Source organism: Eleutherodactylus coqui, chromosome 10 (assembly GCF_035609145.1).
Source record: "Eleutherodactylus coqui strain aEleCoq1 chromosome 10, aEleCoq1.hap1, whole genome shotgun sequence".
Lineage (NCBI taxonomy): Eukaryota > Metazoa > Chordata > Amphibia > Anura > Eleutherodactylidae > Eleutherodactylus > Eleutherodactylus coqui.
The window spans coordinates 95,936,825-95,959,949 of record NC_089846.1 but is presented as its reverse complement, the minus strand read 5'-3'; the positions used below and the strand labels follow the sequence as shown (position 1 = coordinate 95,959,949).

Genomic DNA, 23,125 nt, shown 5'->3' with positions numbered 1-23,125 from the left:
CCAATCCATAACACATCGGGTTACAAAGCTACAGCCTGCTGGGACTTGTAGTCCAGCCCGCCCACGCATAACACAACGTGAGGGAAAACAGAAGCCGCCAGACCCTTATATAGCCGCTCCGCATCTCCCTCTACGCGAGCTCTGCTTCTATTGGTTATGTCCTTGCCATGTGACCTGCAGCAATGCCGGTAGCACCACCCACTCCTGAGCTCTGTCCAATCATTACTACATATAGTGACACTCTATGAGCGACAGCCCCGAATTATAACCCCGCCCCTTCTGTGTGTGATCCAATCAGCGAGCTGCTGCTTGTTTTATGAGTATTAGCGGCAGATTTGAGTTTGACAACATGGCCGACAAGCACCGAACGGCGCAGCGGCCGCTCTCCTCCCCGCCGGGACGGCGGACCTCATCCACTGGAATTCCGGGGAAGGGCAGCAGCCAGGTCAGAGGGCGGCGCCCGCCTCATGTGCTGTACGGGGGACGCCTGTTATTACTGCCTCATAGTACCTTCTATATTCTGTCCTGTATGACGGGTGACTGCATGTAATACCTCATGTGTCCTGCAGGGGGAGATTACCCGCCGCTGTTCTCTAATGAAGACTGGCTAACGGAAAATCTGCTATGGTTGCTTATAACAACCGATCACAGCGCCGCTTGTGTTTTACTTTAGCAGTACACGTGATGAAAGCGGCGCTGTGATTGTTTGCTATGGGCAACCATAACACATGTATTACCCCTGTGCACAGGAATAGTACTGCCCCCTGTCTGTACAGGAATATAACTACTACAGTACAATACTGCCCCCTGTCTGTACAGGAATATAACTACTACAGTACAATACTGCCCCCTGTCTGTACAGGAATATAACTACTACAGTACAATACTGCCCCCTGTCTGTACAGGAATATAACTACTACAGTACAATACTGCCCCCAATGTGCAGGAATATAACTACTACAGTACAATACTGCCCCCTATGTACAGGAATATAACTACTACAGTACACTACTGCCCCCTATGTACAGGAATATAACTACTACAGTACAATACTGCCCCCAATGTGCAGGAATATAACTACTGCAGTACAATACAGCCCCCTATGTACAGGAATATAACTACTACAGTACAATACTGCCCCCTATGTGCAGGAATATAACTACTACAGTACAATACTGCCCCCTATGTGCAGGAATATAACTACTACAGTACAATACTGCCCCCTATGTGCAGGAATATAACTACTACAGTACAATACTGCCCCCTATGTGTAGGAATATAACTACTGCAGTACAATACTGCCCCCTGTCTGTACAGGAATATAACTACTACAGTACAATACTGCCCCCTGTCTGTACAGGAATATAACTACTACAGTACAATACTGCCTCCTATGTGCAGGAATATAACTACTACAGTACAATACTGCCCCCTATGTACAGGGATATAACTACTACAGTACAATACTGCCCCCTATGTACAGGGATATAACTACTACAGTACAATACTGCCCCCTATGTACAGGAATATAACCTCTACGGTATAATGCTGTACCTTATGTGCAGGAATATAACTACTACAGTACAATACTGCCCCCTATGTGCAGGAATATAACTACTACAGTACAATACTGCCCCCTATGTACAGGGATATAACTACTACAGTACAATACTGCCCCCTATGTACAGGGATATAACTACTACAGTACAATACTGCCCCCTATGTACAGGGATATAACTATTACCATATAATACTGCCCCCTATGTGCAGGAATATAACTACTACAGTATAATACTGCCCCCTATGTACAGGGATATAACTACTACAGTACAATACTGCCCCCTATGTGCAGGAATATAACTACTACAGTACAATACTGCCCCCTATGTGCAGGAATATAACTACTACAGTACAATACTGCCCCCTATGTGTAGGAATATAACTACTACAGTACACTACTGCCCCCTTTGTGCAGGAATATAACTACTACAGTACAATACTGCCCCCTATGTACAAGAATATAACTATTACCATACAATACTGCCCCCTATGTACAGGAATATAACTATTACCATACAATACTGCCCCCTATGTACAGGGATATAACTACTACAGTACAATACTGCCCCCTATGTACAGGGATATAACTACTACAGTACAATACTGCCCCCTATGTACAGGGATATAACTACTACAGTACAATACTGCCCCCTATGTACAGGGATATAACTACTACAGTACAATACTGCCCCCTATGTACAGGAATATAACTAATACAGTACAATACTGCCCCCTATGTACAGGAATATAACTATTACCATATAATACTGCCCCCTATGTACAGGAATATAACTAATACAGTACAATACTGCCCCCTATGTACAGGAATATAACTATTACCATATAATACTGCCCCCTATGTACAGGAATATAACTACTACAGTATAATACTGCCCCCTATGTACAGGGATATAACTACTACAGTACAATACTGCCCCCTATGTACAGGGATATTACTACAGTACAATACTGCCCCCTATGTACAGGGATATAACTACTACAGTACAATACTGCCCCCTATGTGCAGGAATATAACTAGTACAGTACAATACTGCCCCCTTTGTGCAGGAATATAACTACTACAGTACAATACTGCCCCCTATGTACAGGGATATAACTACTACAGTACAATACTGCCCCCTGAGTACTGAAATATAACTACTACAGTACAATACTGCCCCCTTTGTGCAGGAATATAACTACTACAGTACAATACTGCCCCCTATGTACAGGGATATAACTACTACAGTACAATACTGCCCCCTGAGTACTGAAATATAACTACTACAGTACAATACTGCCCCCTTTGTGCAGGAATATAACTACTACAGTACAATACTGCCCCCCTATGTACAGGGATATAACTACTACAGTACAATACTGCCCCCTATGTACAGGGATATAACTACTACAGTACAATACTGCCCCCTATGTGCAGGAATATAACTACTACAGTACAATACTGCCCCCTATGTGCAGGAATATAACTACTGCAGTACAATACTGCCCCCTATGTACAAGAATATAACTATTACCATACAATACTGCCCCCTATGTACAGGAATATAACTATTACCATACAATACTGCCCCTTATGTACAGGGATATACCTACTACAGTACAATACTGCCCCCCTATGTACAGGAATATAACTAATACAGTACAATACTGCCCCCTAATGTACAGGAATATAACGATTACCATACAATACTGCCCCCTATGTACAGGAATATAACTATTACCATACAATACTGCCCCCTATGTGCAGGAATATAACTACTACAGTACAATACTGCCCCCTATGTACAGGAATATAACTATTACCATACAATACTGCCCCCTATGTACAGGAATATAACTACTACAGTACAATACTGCCCCCTATGTGCAGGAATATAACTACTACAGTACAATACTGCCCCCTATGTGCAGGAATATAACTACTACAGTACAATACCGCCCCCTATGTACAGGAATATAACTACTACAGTACACTACTGCCCCCTATGTGCAGGAATATAACTACTACAGTACAATACTGCCCCCTTGTGTACAGGAATATAACTACTCTGACTCCACCCTTAGGACTATTATGGGATGTTATGTACCATTTTCTCTTGTAGGTCACACTGGAGAAGGTTCTGGGGATGACGGTGACCAGAAGCAGCGCTCTAACGTGTGACCCCGGCAGCGGGCGAATTGCGTATCCTGCTGGGTAATTACTAAGTCGCTGTTTGCAGTGTATGGTCGTCTGCCGTGTGTAACATTGTCGGCGTATATAGGAGCCCCGCAGCTACGTTATATGTGGAGTATCTCCTCGTGGAACCCTGCTGGTTACTTAACCCCTTCAGGACCAGACACGTTTAGGGATTTTACACTTATGATGGTTTAACTACCCTAAGTGTCTTTCTTCCTTCAGCTACCAAAATTTTTGTAGTTTTTTTTTCTACAGGGATATTTTAATATCTTTTTTTCCACTGACTTTTTTCCCGTTTTATTGGGGGTAAACAGCTTAAAAAAAAAAAAAAAAAAGGGGGTGGTTTTATTTTTTTTTAATTAGTGTATTTACTTTAAAATAAAGTATGGGATGGGTTCTGCATTTTGTTTTGGACGTTTTGATATATAATATGTATAATTTTGGATAACAGAGTGCATAAGGGCTGTGACTAACAGCTGATAACCTGACCTGCTTCTGATTGATTGGAGAAGCAGGGGCTTTAATTTTCTAACCCCGCCGTATTTTTACTATCTGCTTGGATTAAAACCCAGGACCAAGTGCCGTAAATTTACCGTGCTTAATGTCTACATCCTGTAATATCCTTTCTCTCTAGAAAGATATCTAGTCCTCTCTTAAACTCCTCTATGGATTTTGCCATCACCACATCCTCAGGCAGAGAGTTCCACAGTCTCACTGCTCTTACAGTAAAGAACCCCCTTCTGTGTTGGCGATGAAACCTGCTTTCTTCTAGACGTAGCGGATGCCCTCTTGTTACCGTCGCAGTCCTGGGCATAAACAGATCCTGGGAGAGATCCTTGTATTGTCCTCTCATGTATTTATACATAGTTATTTGGTCGCCCCTTAACTGTCTTTTTTCCAGGGTAAATAATCCCAGTTTTGATGCCTCTCTGGGTATTCCAGTCCCGTCATTCCATGTATTAGTTTAGTTGCCCTTCTTTGAACCCCCTCAAGCACTGTAACATCTTTCCTGAGCACCGGTGTCCAGAACTGTGCGCAGTATTCCATGTGAGGCCTGACAAGTGCCTTATATAATGGAAGGATAATGTTCTCGTCTCTCGCCCCTATACCTCTTTTAATGCACCCCAAGACTTTATTAGCTTTTGCAGCAGCTGACTGGCATTGATTGCTCCAGTTAAGCCTATAGTCCACTAGTACCCCCAGGTCTTTTTCCATATCACTTTCCCTAGCAGTACCCCATTTAGTGTATATTAGTGACATCTGTTTCTCCTGCCCATGTGCATAACCTAACATTGATCTTCATTTGCCATTTTTCTGCCCAAGCCCCCGGCTTATCTGGGTCCTTTTGTAGCCGCACATTGTCCTCCGTTGTATTAATTATCTTGTATAATTTTGTGTCATCTGCAAATATTGATATTTTACTGTGCAGCCCCTCTATCAGGTCGTTGATAAATATACTGAACCCTGTGGCACCCCGCTAGCGACGGTGGACCAATCAGAGTATGAACCACTTATTACCACCCTCTGCTTTCTATCTCTGAGCCAGTTCTTTGCCCAGACCGAGCTGTCTCATTTTATATATCAGCCTATTATGCGGCACGGTGTCAAATGCTTTAGAGAAGTCCAGATATACAAGATCAATAGACTCTCCTAAGTCCAGCCTAGAGCTTCCTTTATTGTAGAAGCTGATCAGATTGGTCTAACATGATCGACCCCTCGTGAACCCATGCTGATGAGGAGTTATTCCGTTGTTCTCCTTGAGGTATTCCAGGATGGCATCTTTCAGAAATCCCTTGCATATTTTTCCAGTTAGTGAGACTTACTGGCCTGTAGTTACCAGGCTCCCTTCTTGACCCCTTTCTGTATATTGGAACCACATAGGCAATACACCAATCCAGCGGTACAACCCAGTTCTCGATAATCTCCCTAAATATAAGAAATGGCGTCTATCACGTCACTTAGTTCTCTTATAACCCTTGGGTGTATTCCATCTAGGACCGGCGATTTGTCGATTTTAATTGTTTTTAACCAGCTCCGCACTTCCTCTTGAGTTGGGTAAGTGATATTTTGCAGGGGGGATGTTGTTTTATCCCCCTTTATCTCGTGTGACATTTCTTTTCCCTTTGTGAATACACTTGAGAAAATAACTAGGTAATAGATGTGCCTCCCCATCCCCCCCAACCCACACCTATCTTCTATGATTTCAACTTCATTATTTGTTAAAGGGCCAGTGCCCTTTTTTTTCTAAGGTATTTATCTTAAGTTCTTGAGGATAATTAATCACCCTTGTGAGATTTTCAGGTTTCGTCTTCCCATATTATATCCAGATAATTACTTCACTGCGGTTTGACGCCTCTTCTATTTCTTATTAATAAGTTGTCAGTTTCTTGTTATTTTTGGCGGCCTATAGACAAACCTCTATCAGGATGTTATTTTTCCCCCTCTGTATTTCTACCCACAGAGATTCCACATTCCTTCATCTCCAACACCTGTCCTGTAGGGGGCAGTCTTTAGATGGGCCATAAATCTTTAGGGCTCCTTCAGGTATCACATGAAGCTCATTACCTGAGTTGTTCATTAAAGGGGTTTCTCACAAAAAACACTTCCTTACCTCTCCACGGGGTGATAAATGTATAATGGCTGGACGCAACCCTGATCACTAAGTGTCCCAGCGATAGGGAGAATGGCGCATCCCCAGCGACGCCTGGGACCTGCATTGATCGGGGAGCTGTCTGTGTCTCTTTCCCCCCCCCCCCCCCCCCCCACCTTCTTGACTGCTCTATTTACTTCTATGGGACAGGGGGAGATTGTTTTGCTCAGTCCTAATCATACATGGGCACCGCTGCAGCATTCACACGGGGCGGTTGGAGTGCATCGTTATGACCACTAGGGGTCCCATATATCAGGCTCCTTAGTGATCGCTCCTCAGCAGTCCTGTGGGTGGGCTATAGTTGTCTGTAGTGGGACGTAGCATCAAAACACCGTACTGCTGAAAGCGAAGGGGTGCAGGGGGGCCTGTAAATGGCTGAACCCTGTCACCTCTGTTGGTGTTGCTATGGTGACAGCAGTTTGCCCCACTTTTAAGCTTGTTGTATAGGACACGTGAGTAGGGTGGTGATCGCCCCATTGACTTTCTTATCTCTTCTCAGATGCGTCATTATTCTCCTGTGTCCGAGGAAGAACAAGCAATCCCATATATTCAATACCACCAGGTGAGTTGTGGGAGGGGCTTATCTGTTTGTCAGTTTTTTTGTAATAATCTGGTGCTATTCCTTTAAATCAGAAGATGATCTGATATTCTGGATTATTGGATGGAGATAGAAACGTTTATACTATTCACCTTTATGGGGGTCAAAACTTCAAAGACCAAATGACGCCATGATGCAATCTGCTGCAAAAGTCTTAAAGAAACCTTCTGGGCAAAATGGAACCCTTGTGCCTTATGTGGGACCTGAGAGGGCGGAGCCAGACAGATGGAGAGGATCCCTGTCAGACTCCGCCCCCTCAGGCAGTGGATCGGTGGTGGGTAGAGTGCTCCTGTAATAGTAGTTCTGTACGCGGTGCGCTGCTGACATGTCACCTCTTCCTCTATAGCAAACACCTGAGCGCACTCGCCTTCTCCCCCGATGGGACGCTTCTTGTCAGTGGGGAGGTGAGTGGCGGTTTTTCACGCTCTTTGCTTTCCAGCTTTCTCTATTTCTCTGCATTAATCGTCTTTTACTTTTAGAGCGGTCGCAACCCTGCGGTGCGAGTCTGGGATGTTACCGAAAAGGTGCAGATTTCCGAGATGCTCGGTCACAAATATGGCGTCTCCTGCGTCTGCTTCTCCCCTAATATGAAGTATGTCGTGTCTGTGGGTTATCAGCATGACATGGTGGTCAACGTCTGGGACTGGAAGGTAACGCTTTGTGTCTGGAATCACCTTTACATATTTATAGTTCCTCCCAGAAATCTGCCATAAATGTCTGATGGGTTAGGGTGCGCCTCCCCACCAGTCTGACCGCTATGTCCTGGGAGAGACCCCCTTCTCTTGGAACTTTGCATTTTGCTGTTCCTTTGTTATTTCTCTTGAAAATGTAGGACCATATTGAGCGGTCCCCCCTCCTTCTTGTCTGCAGCGCCCCTGCACAGTGTAAGGCGCCGAATCTATAATGCAGGTACACTGATCCGCCAAAAGTCCTGGGATAGCAGAATGTAAATTGATGAAGTGGCATTATCTCAGCAGGCGGCTAGGGAACCCCTACACCTGTATAAATTATGAGGTTGAGCACCGGCCAGCGTGCTCATGGCGAGGGAACGTGATTTATGGGAGCTGGAAGGAGGTGTGGTAGTGGGTGCCAGATGGGTGAGACGTTCCATTTCTAAAGTTGTTCGGGCATTTAACATTCCTCAATTCAGTGTCACATGGGAATTTCATAGACGGAATTACCACCCGCAATGACAGCGCAGGGGCCGACTGCGGCTGCTTAATGATTGCTGACCAGTGGTGTCCAGCTAGAATTGTTATTGCGAATAGACCAGCAAATCCCATCCACATACACTGCAGGAGACCCCACACACAGATCCCACTTGTCAGTGCAGCGTTCTGTAGCTTCCATGGGATATGGGAGCAGAAGACCCACCAGAGCGTCGCTGTTATCACCCCAACACCGGACACAGCGCTTCACCTGGACCCTAGAGGATCGGCAATATGTTCAGCTGTCATGGTACCAATTGTTCTGGGCTGATGGTAGGGTTGGTGTGTGGTGCAGACCCCATAAGGCCATGGACCCCGGTTGTCAACAAGGCTCTGTGCAGGCTGGGGGCTCCATAGTGGTGTGGGGTTCTCGTGGCATGGGTTGGGTTCACTAGTCTGCCTAAACCCATCATTGACTGGTGCCTGCTACGACTCGCTTCTTGGTGACCGTTTGTAGCCCTTCATGGATCCCAACAATGATGGGATATCCCAGCAGGATAATGCATTGGGCCCAAGTTGTCCAGAATTTGTTAGAGGCACATTCTGGAGAGTTCCTAGGAGTTCCTAGATGCGGCCTGGACCTTCACCCGACATGAGCCAAATATACGATTTATGGGATATGGTGCAGAGGTCAATTCACACCGGGGATCCTGCATCTACAAATACCCTGGAGCTTTGGGGGCAATCCTGACGGCTCAACATCCCTCCAGACATTATTTCCTGTCCCATGACTTTTGGTACGCTAGTGTATATCGCAATCTCTCTATTTTACCCCATTTATACCCTGGAGAACACATTTTAGTGATTTGTAATTGATCTTCGTCTCGTCTTCACAGAACAATAACATTGTGGCAAAGAACAAAGTCTCCAGTAAGGTCAATGCTCTGTCATTCTCCGAAGACAGCGGCTACTTTGTGACTGCCGGTCACCGCCACTTGAAGTTCTGGTATCTGGAGAGTTCCAAGCAGTCTCAGGTACTTTATTTTTTCCACGTCAGTCTCTCTATAAGCACCCCCTCCCCTGACGGCACGTTTCTATGCTGCATGTAAAATTGTACATCTACTGCAACTTTCACCAAAAATCCATGGCCGTACTTGAGGCCAAGTATATAACGGGTTTACCAGAATCCTTCTTTTTTTTTTTTTTTGTACCATGTGTACGTAGGATAGATGCTAAAAGTCTGATCGCTGGAGATCCCATGTCTCCTCCTCACTTCAGGCTCATTGTACCCACCCGCTGTAAGAAGGAGATTGAATGGAGTGGCGGCTGTGCATGTATGGCGCCGCTTCCTTCACTGTCAATGGGACCGCCAGAGACAGGCAAGCGCTTGTACTAGCATATCTGCCTCAGCCCCATTGAAATAAATGGAGCAGCGCTGGTGATTGCCGCTCCATTCAATTGCCGCCTCAATGCAAGGGGTGCAGCGAGAGCGCAGTGAGGGGGGCATGGGACTTGGACCGCTGTTCTTGGGATTGGTGGGGTCTCAGTGGTGAGACCCCCCCACCGATCAGACTTTTGGCACCTATCCTATGTATAGGTAATAAAGTGAATGTACCAGAACTTCTATTCAGAACTGTTGAAACAGCTTCCAAAAGTAACTGGCAAAGGGGCGTGGCTAAGGAAATCCTAAAATGCGCCGTGTTTATAAGGCATGCAAATTATGAATGCCTAAGAAAGCCATGAGGGGACCTAAGATATTTGTATAACATGAAAATTGTGACAGACGCACAATGTGCACTATTTTCACACTTGGCACAACTTGTACTTTTTTTTTTTTTCTTAAATCCGCTCTTACTGAGGCCTCTTGCCACAAAACCGATAAATCTCTTGCAGGTAAACGGGACTGTTCCGCTGGTGGGCCGCTCAGGACTGCTGGGCGAACTCTACAATAATGTGTTTGGCGGAGTGGCGTGTGGCCGGGGGAAGAACGCAGGGAGAACGTATTGTGTCTCTTACTCCGGACTCCTGTGTCAGCTCAATGAGAAGAGAGTCCTGGAGAAATGGCTGAAACTGAAGGTGAGAGAATCGCCAATATTCGCTGTTCGTGTGCCCCGTCTTTTACCGGTTGGCTTCACTCATTGGACACGGTTTGTTCTCCGCACTTTACATTCAGGTGTCTTCATCCAGCTGTCTGTGTGTGACTGAGGAGTTTGTCTTCTGTGGCTGTGAGGAAGGAGTCGTTAGGATGTTTAATGCCCACAACCTCCAATACATGGCGGATCTCCCGAAACCTCACAGCCTGGGCGTGGATGTCGCTCCAAGCCTCAATGCTCAGTAAGTTTAGTTGTGCTTTAAAGTTGTCTTAATGGGGTTGTCCAGGGTAGTGAAATCCTTGCCCGGACCTGCGGTGTTACACTGTATCATATGGATGATCTCTCTCTGCCTCTCTGGTCATCGAATGGTTCTGATTGGTGCATCTCAATAACTACGCCCGCATTTATATCATGACCGAAGCAGAGATCATTTCAAAATGGAGGGCAGAAGGGAATTGCCTGTAACAATGAAAGACTCCATTGCCTTTGGAAAATTAAAGCTGTAATCTTTTGCTATGGGTAACCAAATCTACCACGTGTGAAAATGTCCTTCCTTTAGGCTAGGTCTGTTCAGGTCACAGAGAATGGTGGTAAAATTACGGTGGCTATGCGGCTTCAGTCCAGCTAGCTATACAGCAAAAGTCGGAAATTATGTTGCAACTGTCGGAGAAATTTAATTGTGGCAAACTTCGATATTCTGCGCTTGGTTACTACGCTGCCCTTCTTGTTTAATTGGAGGCACGTGGTGCATCACATGATCCCTCTCATCCAGTCATCAGCTCTGGGAAATGGTCATGTGAGTCAGTGGGGAATCCTGCTTCTGAGGAGTCTGGATTATGCATTACATGGTCCCTTTCAGAGCCACTGACTGGATGAGAGGGATCATGTGACGCAGCATGTGATTAAACAGAACTAGGAGGGGCTTTCTATTTTGCCCCGTTTGGTCCTTTTCATTATAATGGGTTGATTATTGAGACAAGTTTTCTTTTAAATCATAACCCTTTTGTGACCACGACTAATGGAGGAACTTGGGAGGTTACAGAAAACGAACTTATTGCAATCCTTTAGGCCTCGTATATACCAGTATTTGCAGGTCTGCCCATAATACAGTGATGGCTCCACATGAGGTTCCTCATCACCTGCACAGATCCGACATCTGCAGACTTGTGATTTTACTTGTCTTTAATTCTTGTTTCTCTTTTCATTTTCAGCGAGCTGCTTACAGAGAGCAACAGCTGCTACCCAGACACGTGTGCCCTGGTGTACGACGGAGGTAACCACTGGCTGTGCTGTGTATACAATGACCACAGCATCTATGTCTGGGATCTCCGAAGCCCCCGGAAGGTGTACTCGGCCTTGTACCACAGCTCCTACATATGGAATATAGAGGTGTGTGGGGGGTGGTTGTGCCCGCACCCTCGTATTAACACCTTGGCACCAGTGTTCTCTCTAAGCTGTTTGGCAGCACAGCTTCCAATCTTCCCTGCTCACTGATTGGCGCACATTTAGGACACCCTGTGCATGTGCTGAGTAGGGCACACCGCATTTCACGTCTCAGTCTTCTGCACTGACCGTACGAAAATGGGGCATACAGCCATTTCTCAGTGTCAGACCGCGGCTACAAGTGAAAATGAACTCATGTGAATGAATTCATTCCAATTAATGGGCTCATTTTCATGTCGGGCGCAGATAGAACTCTTGTTACTTCATTGGCTGTGTGGATACGGCCTTAGACACACATTTCACCTTGTTAAAGGGGCTGTTCATCTCCTCTCTCCCGCCTTATCCAACAGCCGGACATCTGACGCCCAGCAAGTATCGTGCACAAGTCCTACCAATTAAAATGGGACACATTCGTGATAATGGCTGGAAGTCTGTCGGTTGCACACCTCACTGTCTGCTCACTCGGCCTCCCAACCCCACCCCCACCCCCCCACTGTGTATTTGGGTTTCATGTTTATATTGCTCAGTATGGAGCGCTGTGTACATTATAACTGCCGTACTTCTAATGGTATGAGCACACAGCGCACATTTTCGGCAGCTGCCTTTTTTGCAGATTTCACTCATTGCATTGCAATGAATGAAATCCGCAGTGGAAATCTACTGCTTTTCTGCGACGCGCAGACTGTGGATCAGCTGCGCAATTATTCTGTACAGTGGGATCACCTACATTGTTGCAGAATATCATCTTGCATTTCCTAGCAGACTTGTACCACAATTTCTATTATGGGTGTAGTGACCCTAATAGTGTTATGTGACCCTGACCTCATTCTCGGCTGGTCTCCACATCTGAAAACAGCAGTTTAATGGTTTCCGAATCTCACTGGGACGTTCTTGCATTCTACACTGCACAAAGAGTCGGACCCAAATAGCTTAGATGCTAAATGTTGTTTGCTGACTGTAGAGCCAATGTTTTTCCCGGTTGGAACCTTAATTACAGTCTTCATATCCCTCTTATTATATAGGTCTCCACAGACAGCGGACAGACACCATGCTTGCCTCACGGTTCGTTCTTCACGTCTTCTTCCGACAACACCATCCGCTTATGGAACTCGGACCTTGGGATGAAGAGGAACATCTACAGCAATGTGATTATGTACACCTCTTACCTGCACACAACCTGAACTCCCCACGTGGCCCGGGTCTGACCACACTCCATGTATAGAGCTCCGATGGCTTGTCCCTCCCATCAGTCACTCCATAGTCACAGGGTACATAGTCCGTCTTCTGATCAAGGGCTGCATGTACTTGGTGAGGTTCCAGTGCTGCCCTCAGTGGTGGAAGTGCGTGCTGGGATTTAAACGGTACTCTCCCTGGGCCGACCATCCATGGTCCATACTGAAGACTTGGCGTCCTGATATAATTGTTAGAACATGGTGAAGTGCTCGGTGTGGATCCAAGTCCCGGGACCACCACACATCCAGAGGACAAGTCCTGCGCCCCCTGTTTTCCATAATCCAGCCGGGAGGAATAGTAGTATAAGACGAGCGCTGCACCTAGCCTGTCATGAAGTGAGCAGTCGGATGTCTGGGGACACAGGACGTCTTGTTCTTGTGATCAGCGGGAGTTTAGGCTCTTGGACGCCCAATAATATTTACTTTGATAATGAAGTTAAATTTAAATGTATGATTGCATATAAAATTAATGAAGCAACTTTGCAAATCCTGTCACTGATAAATGTCCTACCGTTATGGGTCTACAGCTCCCATGCAGGACTGCATCTCCAGGCTTACACATAAATGCTGTTATCTGAACCTGCGCTTATCTGTAAGGGGGTCCCAGGCAGGATTAATAGATTTCTGTGGCAGTGAACAGATGCACCAGACATTGCGCCAAATTTGGGCGCTGTAGACTTGAGCATGCGTGAAGGACTGTTCTGTGATGGGCTGGTATAAAGGGTATTACTTCTGTGCCGCCAGAGTGAGCTGACAGCGCAAGAGAGTGAAGAGGAGGCTGCTAGCTGCAGAGTGACAGCTACAACATGTTAGCACACACTGTATGCTATAGCCTGCTATATAGGGAAAGCGACCTCTACCGGCTACAGAACTTATGAGGGCAGCAACCACGAGGTCTTGGGGCAATCTGCTGAGCGACAGGACACTGATTTGAACCAGTCTGCACAGCGGCAAGGACTTCTTCAAACTATAGTTGAGGAACGCTCCCGACTCCGGATTAGCCTGTCAGTCAAGGTTACTGCTCCTGTGCTGCAAACTATAGGTGCGCGCCATCGAGGACTTCATTAGCTATACTACAGGCCTGTTGTACGGTGGTATAGCCAACAGGTCTGGACTGTTAGTAAATCCTCATCGCACTTACGGACTGAGTTATTACAGATGTGAGCCTTTCTAGGAGGGGCGCTCAGAGTAAGTTGGGTATATTGTATTTTCTAGACTGCGGATTGTAGTGAAGTCTTAAGCAGAACTGCAGATTATATTGAGAGAACTGCATTCTGGTGTGATAGGAAATATTACTGCTAGTGTTCTTAAAGGGGTGGTCTCGCGAAACCAAGTGGGGTTATACACTTCCGTATGGCCATATTAATGCACTTTGTAATGTACATCGTGCATTAAATATGAGCCATACAGAAGTTATTCCACTTACCTGCTCCGTTGCTAGCGTCCTCGTCTCCATGGTTCCGTCTAAATTCGCTGGCAGCTTGCTTTTTTAGACGCGCTTGCGCAGTCCGGTCTTCTCCTTCCAGCACGAGCCGCTTCAGTGTGCTCCCCGCTACAGCTCTTCTGCGCATGCGCAGACGAGCTGTCACTGCTCGGGAGCGCGCTGGAGCGGCCATTCTGTACCTTCCTCTGTTAGAGGAAGGTGCAGAAACTGGAGCTGCCGTCCTGAGAAGCCGCCCAGGTGTCCAGCTGTCCCGAGAAGCCGCCCAGGTAAGTGATGGGTCGGGGGTGATGTTCACTGACAGGTGAAGGCCCCGGAGCCCAGCGCTGGGCTCCGGGGCCTTCACCTGGGCTCCGGAACCTAGCGCTGGGCTCCGGGGCCTTCACCTGGGCTCCGGAACCTAGCGCTAGGCTCCGGGGCCTTCACCTGGGCTCCGGAACCTAGCGCTGGGCTCCGGGGCCTTCACCTGGGCTCCGGAACCTAGCGCTGGGCTCCGGGGCCTTCACCTGGGCTCCGGAACCTAGCGCTGGGCTCCGGGGCCTTCACCTGGGCTCCGGAACCTAGCGCTGGGCTCCGGGGCCTTCACCTGGGCTCCGGAACCTAGCGCTGGGCTCCGGGGCCTTCACCTGGGCTCCGGAACCTAGCGCTGGGCTCCGGGGCCTTCACCTGGGCTCCGGAACCTAGCGCTGGGCTCCGGGGCCTTCACCTGGGCTCCGGAACCTAGCGCTGGGCTCTGGGGCCTTCACCTGGGCTCCGGAACCTAGCGCTGGGCTCTGGGGCCTTCACCTGGGCTCCGGAACCTAGCGCTGGGCTCCGGGGCCTTCACCTGGGCTCCGGAACCTAGCGCTGGGCTCCGGGGCCTTCACCTGGGCTCCGGAACCTAGCGCGGGGCTCCGGAACCTAGCGCGGGGCTCCGGAACCTAGCGCGGGGCTCCGGGGCCTTCACCTGGGCTGAGGGTCTAGCGCTGGGGAGCCGGGGGCTAGCGCCGGTTACCTGCTGCCTGGCGGTGGGTGACTGGTCGGCGGCTGCGGTGGGTCCGGTCGGCGGCTGCGGGGCGTCGTGTTGTCATGGAGACACAGCTGGCAGCGTCTCGGGAGCGCGCACGTAGGGCTGCAGCGAGCGACGGGAAAAGAGACGGCGGCCATCTTGGGGAAACTTTTATAAGTTGCTGAAACGCTGGAACGGTAAGTACGAACCAGCTAGAAATGTCATTTACAGGGGGGCTTAGTAATGTGTACTTAATGGGGGGGACTGGGCAAAAAAAAAATTCACTGCTTCCTCGAGACATCTCCTTTAAGTGTTCTTCATCATTCATCTGGTAACCTTTTCTTTTTAAGGTTGTTGGTCGTATCTAGCAATAGATAATTTTATGGTAACCGTTTTAAATTGCCCAATTCTTACTATATCGTTACCATCTTTGGTTCATAAATAAACTTTTGTAACTTTCTGCTGCATCATATTCTGAATCTGCATCGCAAAATTACCCACGACTCGTTCCTCCAGAAAGATGGTGACGCATGGTTGCAACATGAGGCTACTGAGGGTTTGTTTGTCACCATGGAGACCTAGTTCTGCATAGGAGCTGTATACACAAAACAGGAGGCTAGTTTTCATCAAGAGTAATAGCGAACTTGCTTTGGGTTTAAGATCAATTTTTAAGAATACAATTTGCAGAAGTATTGCGCACACTTTAATGTTGCTCACACTGATTGGTGACACCAGGGGGCGCTCTGTTATATACACCCTTCATACTTCCTTCTCTAATCTTGTAGTGTTGGCTTGGTTTAATTTTCCCCATTATTCTTATTATTTAGGACTTGTATAAAGTAATTTATGTGAACGACAATGTGAGATACTTGAAGAACACCTTGGACACCACAGAGAAGGATTTCAAAACTGGAGTTCGTGTCCTGAAAATTCGCCATGATGGGCATCAGTTGGCTTCCGGAGACCGGACAGGAAACATTCGGTAGTTCTCTTCTGTCATGTGCTTGTAAATCTTGTACTTGTAGCTTGGAGAAATTCAGCAAAGGGAAGAGTCATATAGTGTTGGTTCTTTCTGTCTCTTTTTAGTATCTATGATTTGCAGAGCTTTGAGGAACTGTTCGCCATTGAAGCACATGATGACGAGGTTCTGTGCCTTGACTACTCCAGGCCCTGGAGCGGTACGTATTACCAGAACTGTCCGACTTTTCTATGCTGTTACTGTCACTTGAACAACTAACAATATAAGTATCTTCGCCTATAGTTGGGGCTTACTTGGAGTTGGAAAAAAAACTAAAGAGGGACTCCAGACAAAATCCATGTTACCAGAATACATTGTGTTCTAATAAAAAGGGGTATTCCCATCTCACACACTTAAATCTTATGCTCAGGAGGAACCAGTGGTCTGATAGATGTAAGGCCCACCTCTGGGACCCACATTTATCTCAAAGTGGTCCCTCTCACCCCATCCAGGCCCACCTGTACAGCCACTGGTGGGTGGGATTACCTAAAGGGCCGAGCTAGCTGTTCCACACCTTCTCTAACTCAATAGAAGTGAATGTGAACTACAGAAATGGAGAAGTACAGTTAGTTTGGCCATTTCTGTGATCCTGGTCACTGGTCGTCATTGCTTTCAGGAGACTATTCCATCTCAGTCATAATCTGCTGAGATGTAAATGCCTCTTTAAACAGAGTCTCTGTACTGCCCCCTATGGACAAGGATAGACCTACTGTAATACTGCCCCCTATGGACAAGAATATAACTACTCTAATACTGCCCCTATGGACAAGGATAGAACTACTATAAATAGAGGTTGCATTAGTCCGCATGATTAGTGTTCCATTATGTTGTGCACATATATCATACATCTTTTTGGCATATAGCGCCGCTCTGCAATAATTTCCTATATATGACCTTCTCTCCCGTATAGGAGGGACACTTTTGGCTTCTGCCAGCAGAGATCGGCTAATTCACATCCTAGATGTGGAGCATGACTACAGCTTGCTGCAGACCCTGGATGATCACTCGTCCTCCGTAACAGCAGTGAAGTTTGCAGGTACGGCGTCTACATGAATGTGCCCGACACTTGGGTGAGACCACTGCCGGACTCTGCTGCCCCCTATGTGTAGTGTGGTGGTACGATTAGGTGTTGTGTGGTTACTGGGAACTTCCTACAGCTGGTATATTTGTGCCCCTTGTATCTTCCAGGTGATGACGAGGAGATGCACATGATAAGCTGCGGAGCAGACAGGAGCGTTTATTTCCATCCAGCTCAGATGGTAAATTCTGATTTCCTCTGTGACCTCCCACCAAGGTCTCTCTTGCTTTGGGAGATGGTATACTGTGGTAGACGGACTGCTCCTCTCTGCCCTTTTTTTAATTTTTTTGGCACTAGTTGTGGGGCTACCTTTGTGAGCACCCCATTAATCATAGAGCATAGTGGGTGAGGGCAGTGGAAGGGTTAAGGCAGCTCAATGGGAAATCAAAAACAGGGAGGGACCAAAAAATCCTATATATTAATGAACGTGATCATGGTGGAAAGCGGCCCTATATCAGTGGCGCCCCAGTGTCTTTACTTGTGCTCATGGCACAAGAGATCGCTAGCAGCCATTCGTTTCTCCCAAAATGCGTAATGTTCTCGCCCAGCCAGGCTAACCTACATGATATAGAGCACATGTGTCAAACACAAGGCCCGCGGGCCGAATCCGGCCCGCTGCCTCGTTTCATGTGGCCCGCGGCGTGCCGACGCTGCTCACCACTAAGCTATTACCAGCTGGAGTGCTGCAGCTCCCCGCTGGCATATTAACATTTTTCACAACACTTCTGCCCTATTCAGCAATTCCAGCAACCTGATTGGTTGCTTGGTGAATCAGCCAACCCAAACAACCAATCAGGCTGCTGGAACTGCTGAATAAGCAGAAGTGATGTGGAAAATGTTAATATGTGAGCAGAGGGGAAGCAGCGCAGACAGCAAGGAGGAGGTAAGTATGTGGTTTAGGGGGGCTAATGGTGGCTGCTGGGGGGGGGGGGTGTTAATGGTATTAATGGTGGCTGCTGGGGGGGGGGGTGTTAATGGTATTAATGGTGGCTGCTGAGAGGGGGGGGGTTAATGGTGGCTGCTGAGAGGGGGGGGTTAATGGTGGCTGCTGAGAGGGGGGGGTTAATGGTGGCTGCTGAGAGGGGGGGGGGGTTAATGGTGGCTGCTGAGAGGGGGGGTTAATGGTGGCTGCTGAGAGGGGGGGGGGGTTAATGGTGGCTGCTGAGAGGGGGGGGGGTTAATGGTGGCTGCTGAGAGGGGGGGGGGTTAATGGTGGCTGCTGAGAGGGGGGGTTAATGGTGGCTGCTGAGAGGGGGGGTTAATGGTGGCTGCTGAGAGGGGGGGTTAATGGTGGCTGCTGAGAGGGGGGGGGTTAATGGTGGCTGCTGAGAGGGGGGGGGTTAATGGTGGCTGCTGAGAGGGGGGGGTTAATGGTGGCTGCTGAGAGGGGGGGGGTTAATGGTGGCTGCTGAGAGGGGGGGGGTTAATGGTGGCTGCTGAGAGGGGGGGGGGTTAATGGTGGCTGCTGAGAGGGGGGGGGGGTTAATGGTGGCTGCTGAGAGGGGGGGGGGTTAATGGTGGCTGCTGAGAGGGGGGGGGGTTAATGGTGGCTGCTGAGAGGGGGGGGGGTTAATGGTGGCTGCTGAGAGGGGGGGGGGTTAATGGTGGCTGCTGAGAGGGGGGGGGGTTAATGGTGGCTGCTGAGAGGGGGGGGGGTTAATGGTGGCTGCTGAGAGGGGGGGGGGTTAATGGTGGCTGCTGAGAGGGGGGGTTAATGGTGGCTGCTGAGAGGGGGGGTTAATGGTGGCTGCTGAGAGGGGGGGTTAATGGTGGCTGCTGAGAGGGGGGGTTAATGGTGGCTGCTGAGAGGGGGGGGGGTTAATGGTGGCTGCTGAGAGGGGGGGGGGTTAATGGTGGCTGCTGAGAGGGGGGGGGGTTAATGGTGGCTGCTGAGAGGGGGGGGGTTAATGGTGGCTGCTGAGAGGGGGGGGGGTTAATGGTGGCTGCTGAGAGGGGGGGGGGTTAATGGTGGCTGCTGAGAGGGGGGGGGGTTAATGGTGGCTGCTGAGAGGGGGGGTTAATGGTGGCTGCTGAGAGGGGGGGTTAATGGTGGCTGCTGAGAGGGGGGGGTTAATGGTGGCTGCTGAGAGGGGGGGGGGGGTTAATGGTGGCTGCTGAGAGGGGGGGGGTTAATGGTGGCTGCTGAGAGGGGGGGGGGTTAATGGTGGCTGCTGAGAGGGGGGGGGGTTAATGGTGGCTGCTGAGAGGGGGGGGGTTAATGGTGGCTGCTGAGAGGGGGGGTTAATGGTGGCTGCTGAGAGGGGGGGTTAATGGTGACTGCTGAGAGGGGGAGTTAATGGTGGCTGCTGAGAGGGGGGGTTAATGATGGCTGCTGAGAGGGGGGGTTAATGGTGGCTGCTGAGAGGGGGGGGTTAATGGTGGCTGCTGAGAGGGGGGGGTTAATGGTGGCTGCTGAGAGGGGGGGGTTAATGGTGGCTGCTGAGAGGGGGGGGTTAATGGTGGCTGCTGAGAGGGGGGGTTAATGGTGGCTGCTGAGAGGGGGGGTTAATGGTGGCTGCTGAGAGGGGGGGGTTAATAGTAGCTACGGGGGGGGGGGGGGTTAATGGTGGCTGCTGGAGGAGGGGGGTTAATGGTGGCTGCTGGAGGAGGGGGGTTAATGGTGGCTGCTGAGAGGGGGGGTTAATGGTGACTGCTGAGAGGGGGAGTTAATGGTGGCTGCTGAGAGGGGGGGTTAATGGTGGCTGCTGAGAGGGGGGGGTTAATGGTGGCTGCTGAGAGGGGGGGTTAATGGTGGCTGCTGAGAGGGGGGTTAATGGTGGCTGCTGAGAGGGGGGTTAATGGTGGCTGCTGAGGGGGGGTTAATGGTGGCTGCTGAGAGGGGGGGTTAATGGTGGCTGCTGAGAGGGGGGGTTAATGGTGGCTGCTGAGAGGGGGGGTTAATGGTGGCTGCTGAGAGGGGGGGTTAATGGTGGCTGCTGAGAGGGGGGGTTAATGGTGGCTGCTGAGAGGGGGGGTTAATAGTAGCTACGGGGGGGGGGGTTAATGGTGGCTGCTGGAGGAGGGGGGTTAATGGTGGCTGCTGGAGGAGGGGGGTTAATGGTGGCTGCTGGAGGAGGGGGGTTATTGGTGGCTGCTGGAGGAGGGGGGTTAATGGTGGCTGCTGGAGGAGGGGGGTTAATGGTGGCTGCTGGAGGAGGGGGGGTTAATGGTGGCTGCTGGAGGAGGGGGGGTTAATGGTGGCTGCTGAGGGGGGGGTTAATGGTGGCTGCTGAGAGGGGGGGTTAATGGTAGCTACGGGGGGGGGGTTAATGGTGGCTGCTGGAGGAGGGGGGTTAATGGTGGCTGCTGGAGGAGGGGGGTAAATGGTGGCTGAGGGGGGGGGGGTTAATGGTGGCTGAGGGGGGGTTAATGGTGGCTGAGGGGGGGTTAATGGTGGCTGCTGAGAGGGGGGGGGTTAATGGTGGCTTCTGAGGGGGGGGGATAATGGTGGCTGCTGGGGGGGTCACTATTAGGGCTTGTTCACATGGGTATTTCGGTAGCACAAATACGCTGTGTATTTGCGCAATCAAAAATTGCTTATGCCTGCATATTTAGGCACGGAAAAAAGAACGCAGATGGGCCCACTGAGATGGTGCCCAAATATGCAGTGAATACATAGGTTTCCTGCACATTCACCACATATTTGCACGGCCCATTCACTTCAATGGCCTATTGGGGTGCGTAGTACGCAACAAAATAGGTCATGCTGTGTGAAAATGTACATCATGTGAATGGACTCACTGAAATCAATGGCTTCTATTCACTGCATATTATGTACGCAAATATGCTTGTGTGAACAAGCCCTTACTATACTGTCTTACAATCGGCCCTTTGAAGGTCACCATAAGCCCGATGTGGCCCTCAGTGAAAATGAGTTTGACACCCCTGATATAGAGGAATTGGGGACTGGTCTTGGTTGGCCAGATTATCGCAGGTCCAGGAACACCTTAGTTTCTGGAAACCTAAAGCACATACAGAATAGGAGAAATTGGGCTAAGCAGCACATGTGAAAAAGACTTGGGTATGCTAATAGATTACAGCTTGAACATGAGTCAACAATGTGATGCAGCAGCCAAAAAAAGGCAAACACAATTCTGGGATGTATTAAGAGAAGCATAGAATCTAGATCTACTCTTCCTTAGTTAGACCTCCTCTGGAATACGGTGTTCAATTCTGGGCACCCCACTTTAAAAAAGACATAGACAAACTGGAGCAAGTTCAGAGAAGTTACCAAGATGGTGAGCAGTCTGCGAATCATGTCATCTTAGGAACTGTTAAAGGATCTGGGAATGTTTAGCTTGCAAAAGAGAAGGCTGAGAGGAGACTTATTAGCTGTCTGCACTGTGACAGCCCTTCAGATATTTGTAGAGGGATCAGCCCTATTCTCATCTGCACAAGAAAAGACTAGAAGCAATGTGATGAAACTGAAAGGGAGGAAACACAGATTAGATATTAGACAGTGAGGGGGATCAATGAGTGGAACAGGTTGCCACGGGAGGTGGGGAGTTCTCCTTCAATGGAAGTGTTTTCAACCAAAGGCTAGACAAATATCTGTCTGGGATGATTTAGTGATCCTGCACTGAGCAGGGGGTTGGACCCGATGACCCTAAAGGTCCCTTCCAACTTTACCATTCAAGGATTCGATCAGGGTTTTTGTTTCCTGATTTTTAGTTCCTTTTGTGTCTCTTTAGCTTTCTGATGGGATCAGTTTTGTGCGTCTGCACCATGTTGTGGAAAAAAACACTTTGTATGACCTGGACATTGATGTCACCCAGAAGATGGTAGCCGTCGCCTGTCAGGATAGAACTGTCCGGTAAGTATTGTGTTTGAGCCATGCGGTCAACCTGCGCACCATGTAGTAAACCCCAGCCTCCTTGTATAATAGAGTACCACCATATACCCAGTATAATAGACCCACCGACCCGCAGATGGCGGACCTCTTCTCTTTCTCCTGTTGCTTCTCCTTTCGCTCTCCTGCGCTCGCGTTACTCTTTAGACTTTGTGATGTCTTAGTTGCGGTTGTGTTTTCAGGCTGTACAATATTTCATCGGGGAAGCAGGAGAAGGCCCTGAAATTTCCTCCTAGTGGAGGCGCTCTGCTGAAGGTAGGTGACCAGTCTCATACCTCTTGTCCCATCCTTCGTCTACTTCTCCATGTCAGGCAGTGATAACTTTAGGTTTCATTGATGTCACCCCATCCGTCGCTACTTGTCATCTAGTCTTGATGACCTGATGGTCCGGCCTCATGTATGTGGCACGGCTTTGTGCACAGGCTCTGTACGGAGGCGCATGGTCCCTATGGGTCGCTATTGCAGAGTGTTGGGTACTGTGTGCTGCCTCCATGTAGCAATAATTATAATGGAGAATACCCCCATAGTGCTGTGTCACTGAATGCTTATAGTAGAGGGGAAAAGCTACAGAATGGCCCTTATACCTCCGAGGGCACCGTACTATTGACCTGTCCTTAATATGCAGGGCTGTGGAGTCGGTAAGTTTAACTTCAGACTCCTTTTTGTTTTTGCACTCTCTGACCTCTGTCAGCAATTTAATACATTAGGGTTATATATACCCCATAACGCTCAGGTTGTACATTTATGTCATGGAGGTTTTATGGAGGGTAATTGGGGGATGATCCGGCTCCATACAATGCGAGTGCCGGCTCTTTCTTACAGCCAACACC

General features: G+C 48.8%; 1 protein-coding gene across 2 annotated transcripts in view; it reads left to right on the top strand.

Annotated features, from left to right (window-relative positions):
• The first annotated feature begins 339 nt into the window (after positions 1-339).
• WDR62 (WD repeat domain 62) overlaps positions 340-23,125 on the top strand; it is a 45,768-nt gene continuing 22,982 nt past the window's right edge. For both annotated transcript variants that reach the window (XM_066581548.1, XM_066581547.1), the window contains exons 1-16: positions 340-445; positions 3,684-3,775; positions 6,907-6,969; positions 7,352-7,409; positions 7,485-7,655; positions 9,050-9,187; positions 10,047-10,229; positions 10,327-10,487; positions 11,458-11,635; positions 12,712-12,834; positions 16,178-16,332; positions 16,437-16,528; positions 17,279-17,404; positions 17,557-17,627; positions 22,138-22,259; positions 22,478-22,550. In XM_066581548.1, coding sequence (XP_066437645.1) covers positions 350-445; positions 3,684-3,775; positions 6,907-6,969; positions 7,352-7,409; positions 7,485-7,655; positions 9,050-9,187; positions 10,047-10,229; positions 10,327-10,487; positions 11,458-11,635; positions 12,712-12,834; positions 16,178-16,332; positions 16,437-16,528; positions 17,279-17,404; positions 17,557-17,627; positions 22,138-22,259; positions 22,478-22,550 — 1,902 coding nt within the window. In that variant the 5' untranslated portion in view covers positions 340-349. The remainder of the gene's footprint in view (positions 446-3,683; positions 3,776-6,906; positions 6,970-7,351; positions 7,410-7,484; positions 7,656-9,049; positions 9,188-10,046; positions 10,230-10,326; positions 10,488-11,457; positions 11,636-12,711; positions 12,835-16,177; positions 16,333-16,436; positions 16,529-17,278; positions 17,405-17,556; positions 17,628-22,137; positions 22,260-22,477; positions 22,551-23,125) is intronic.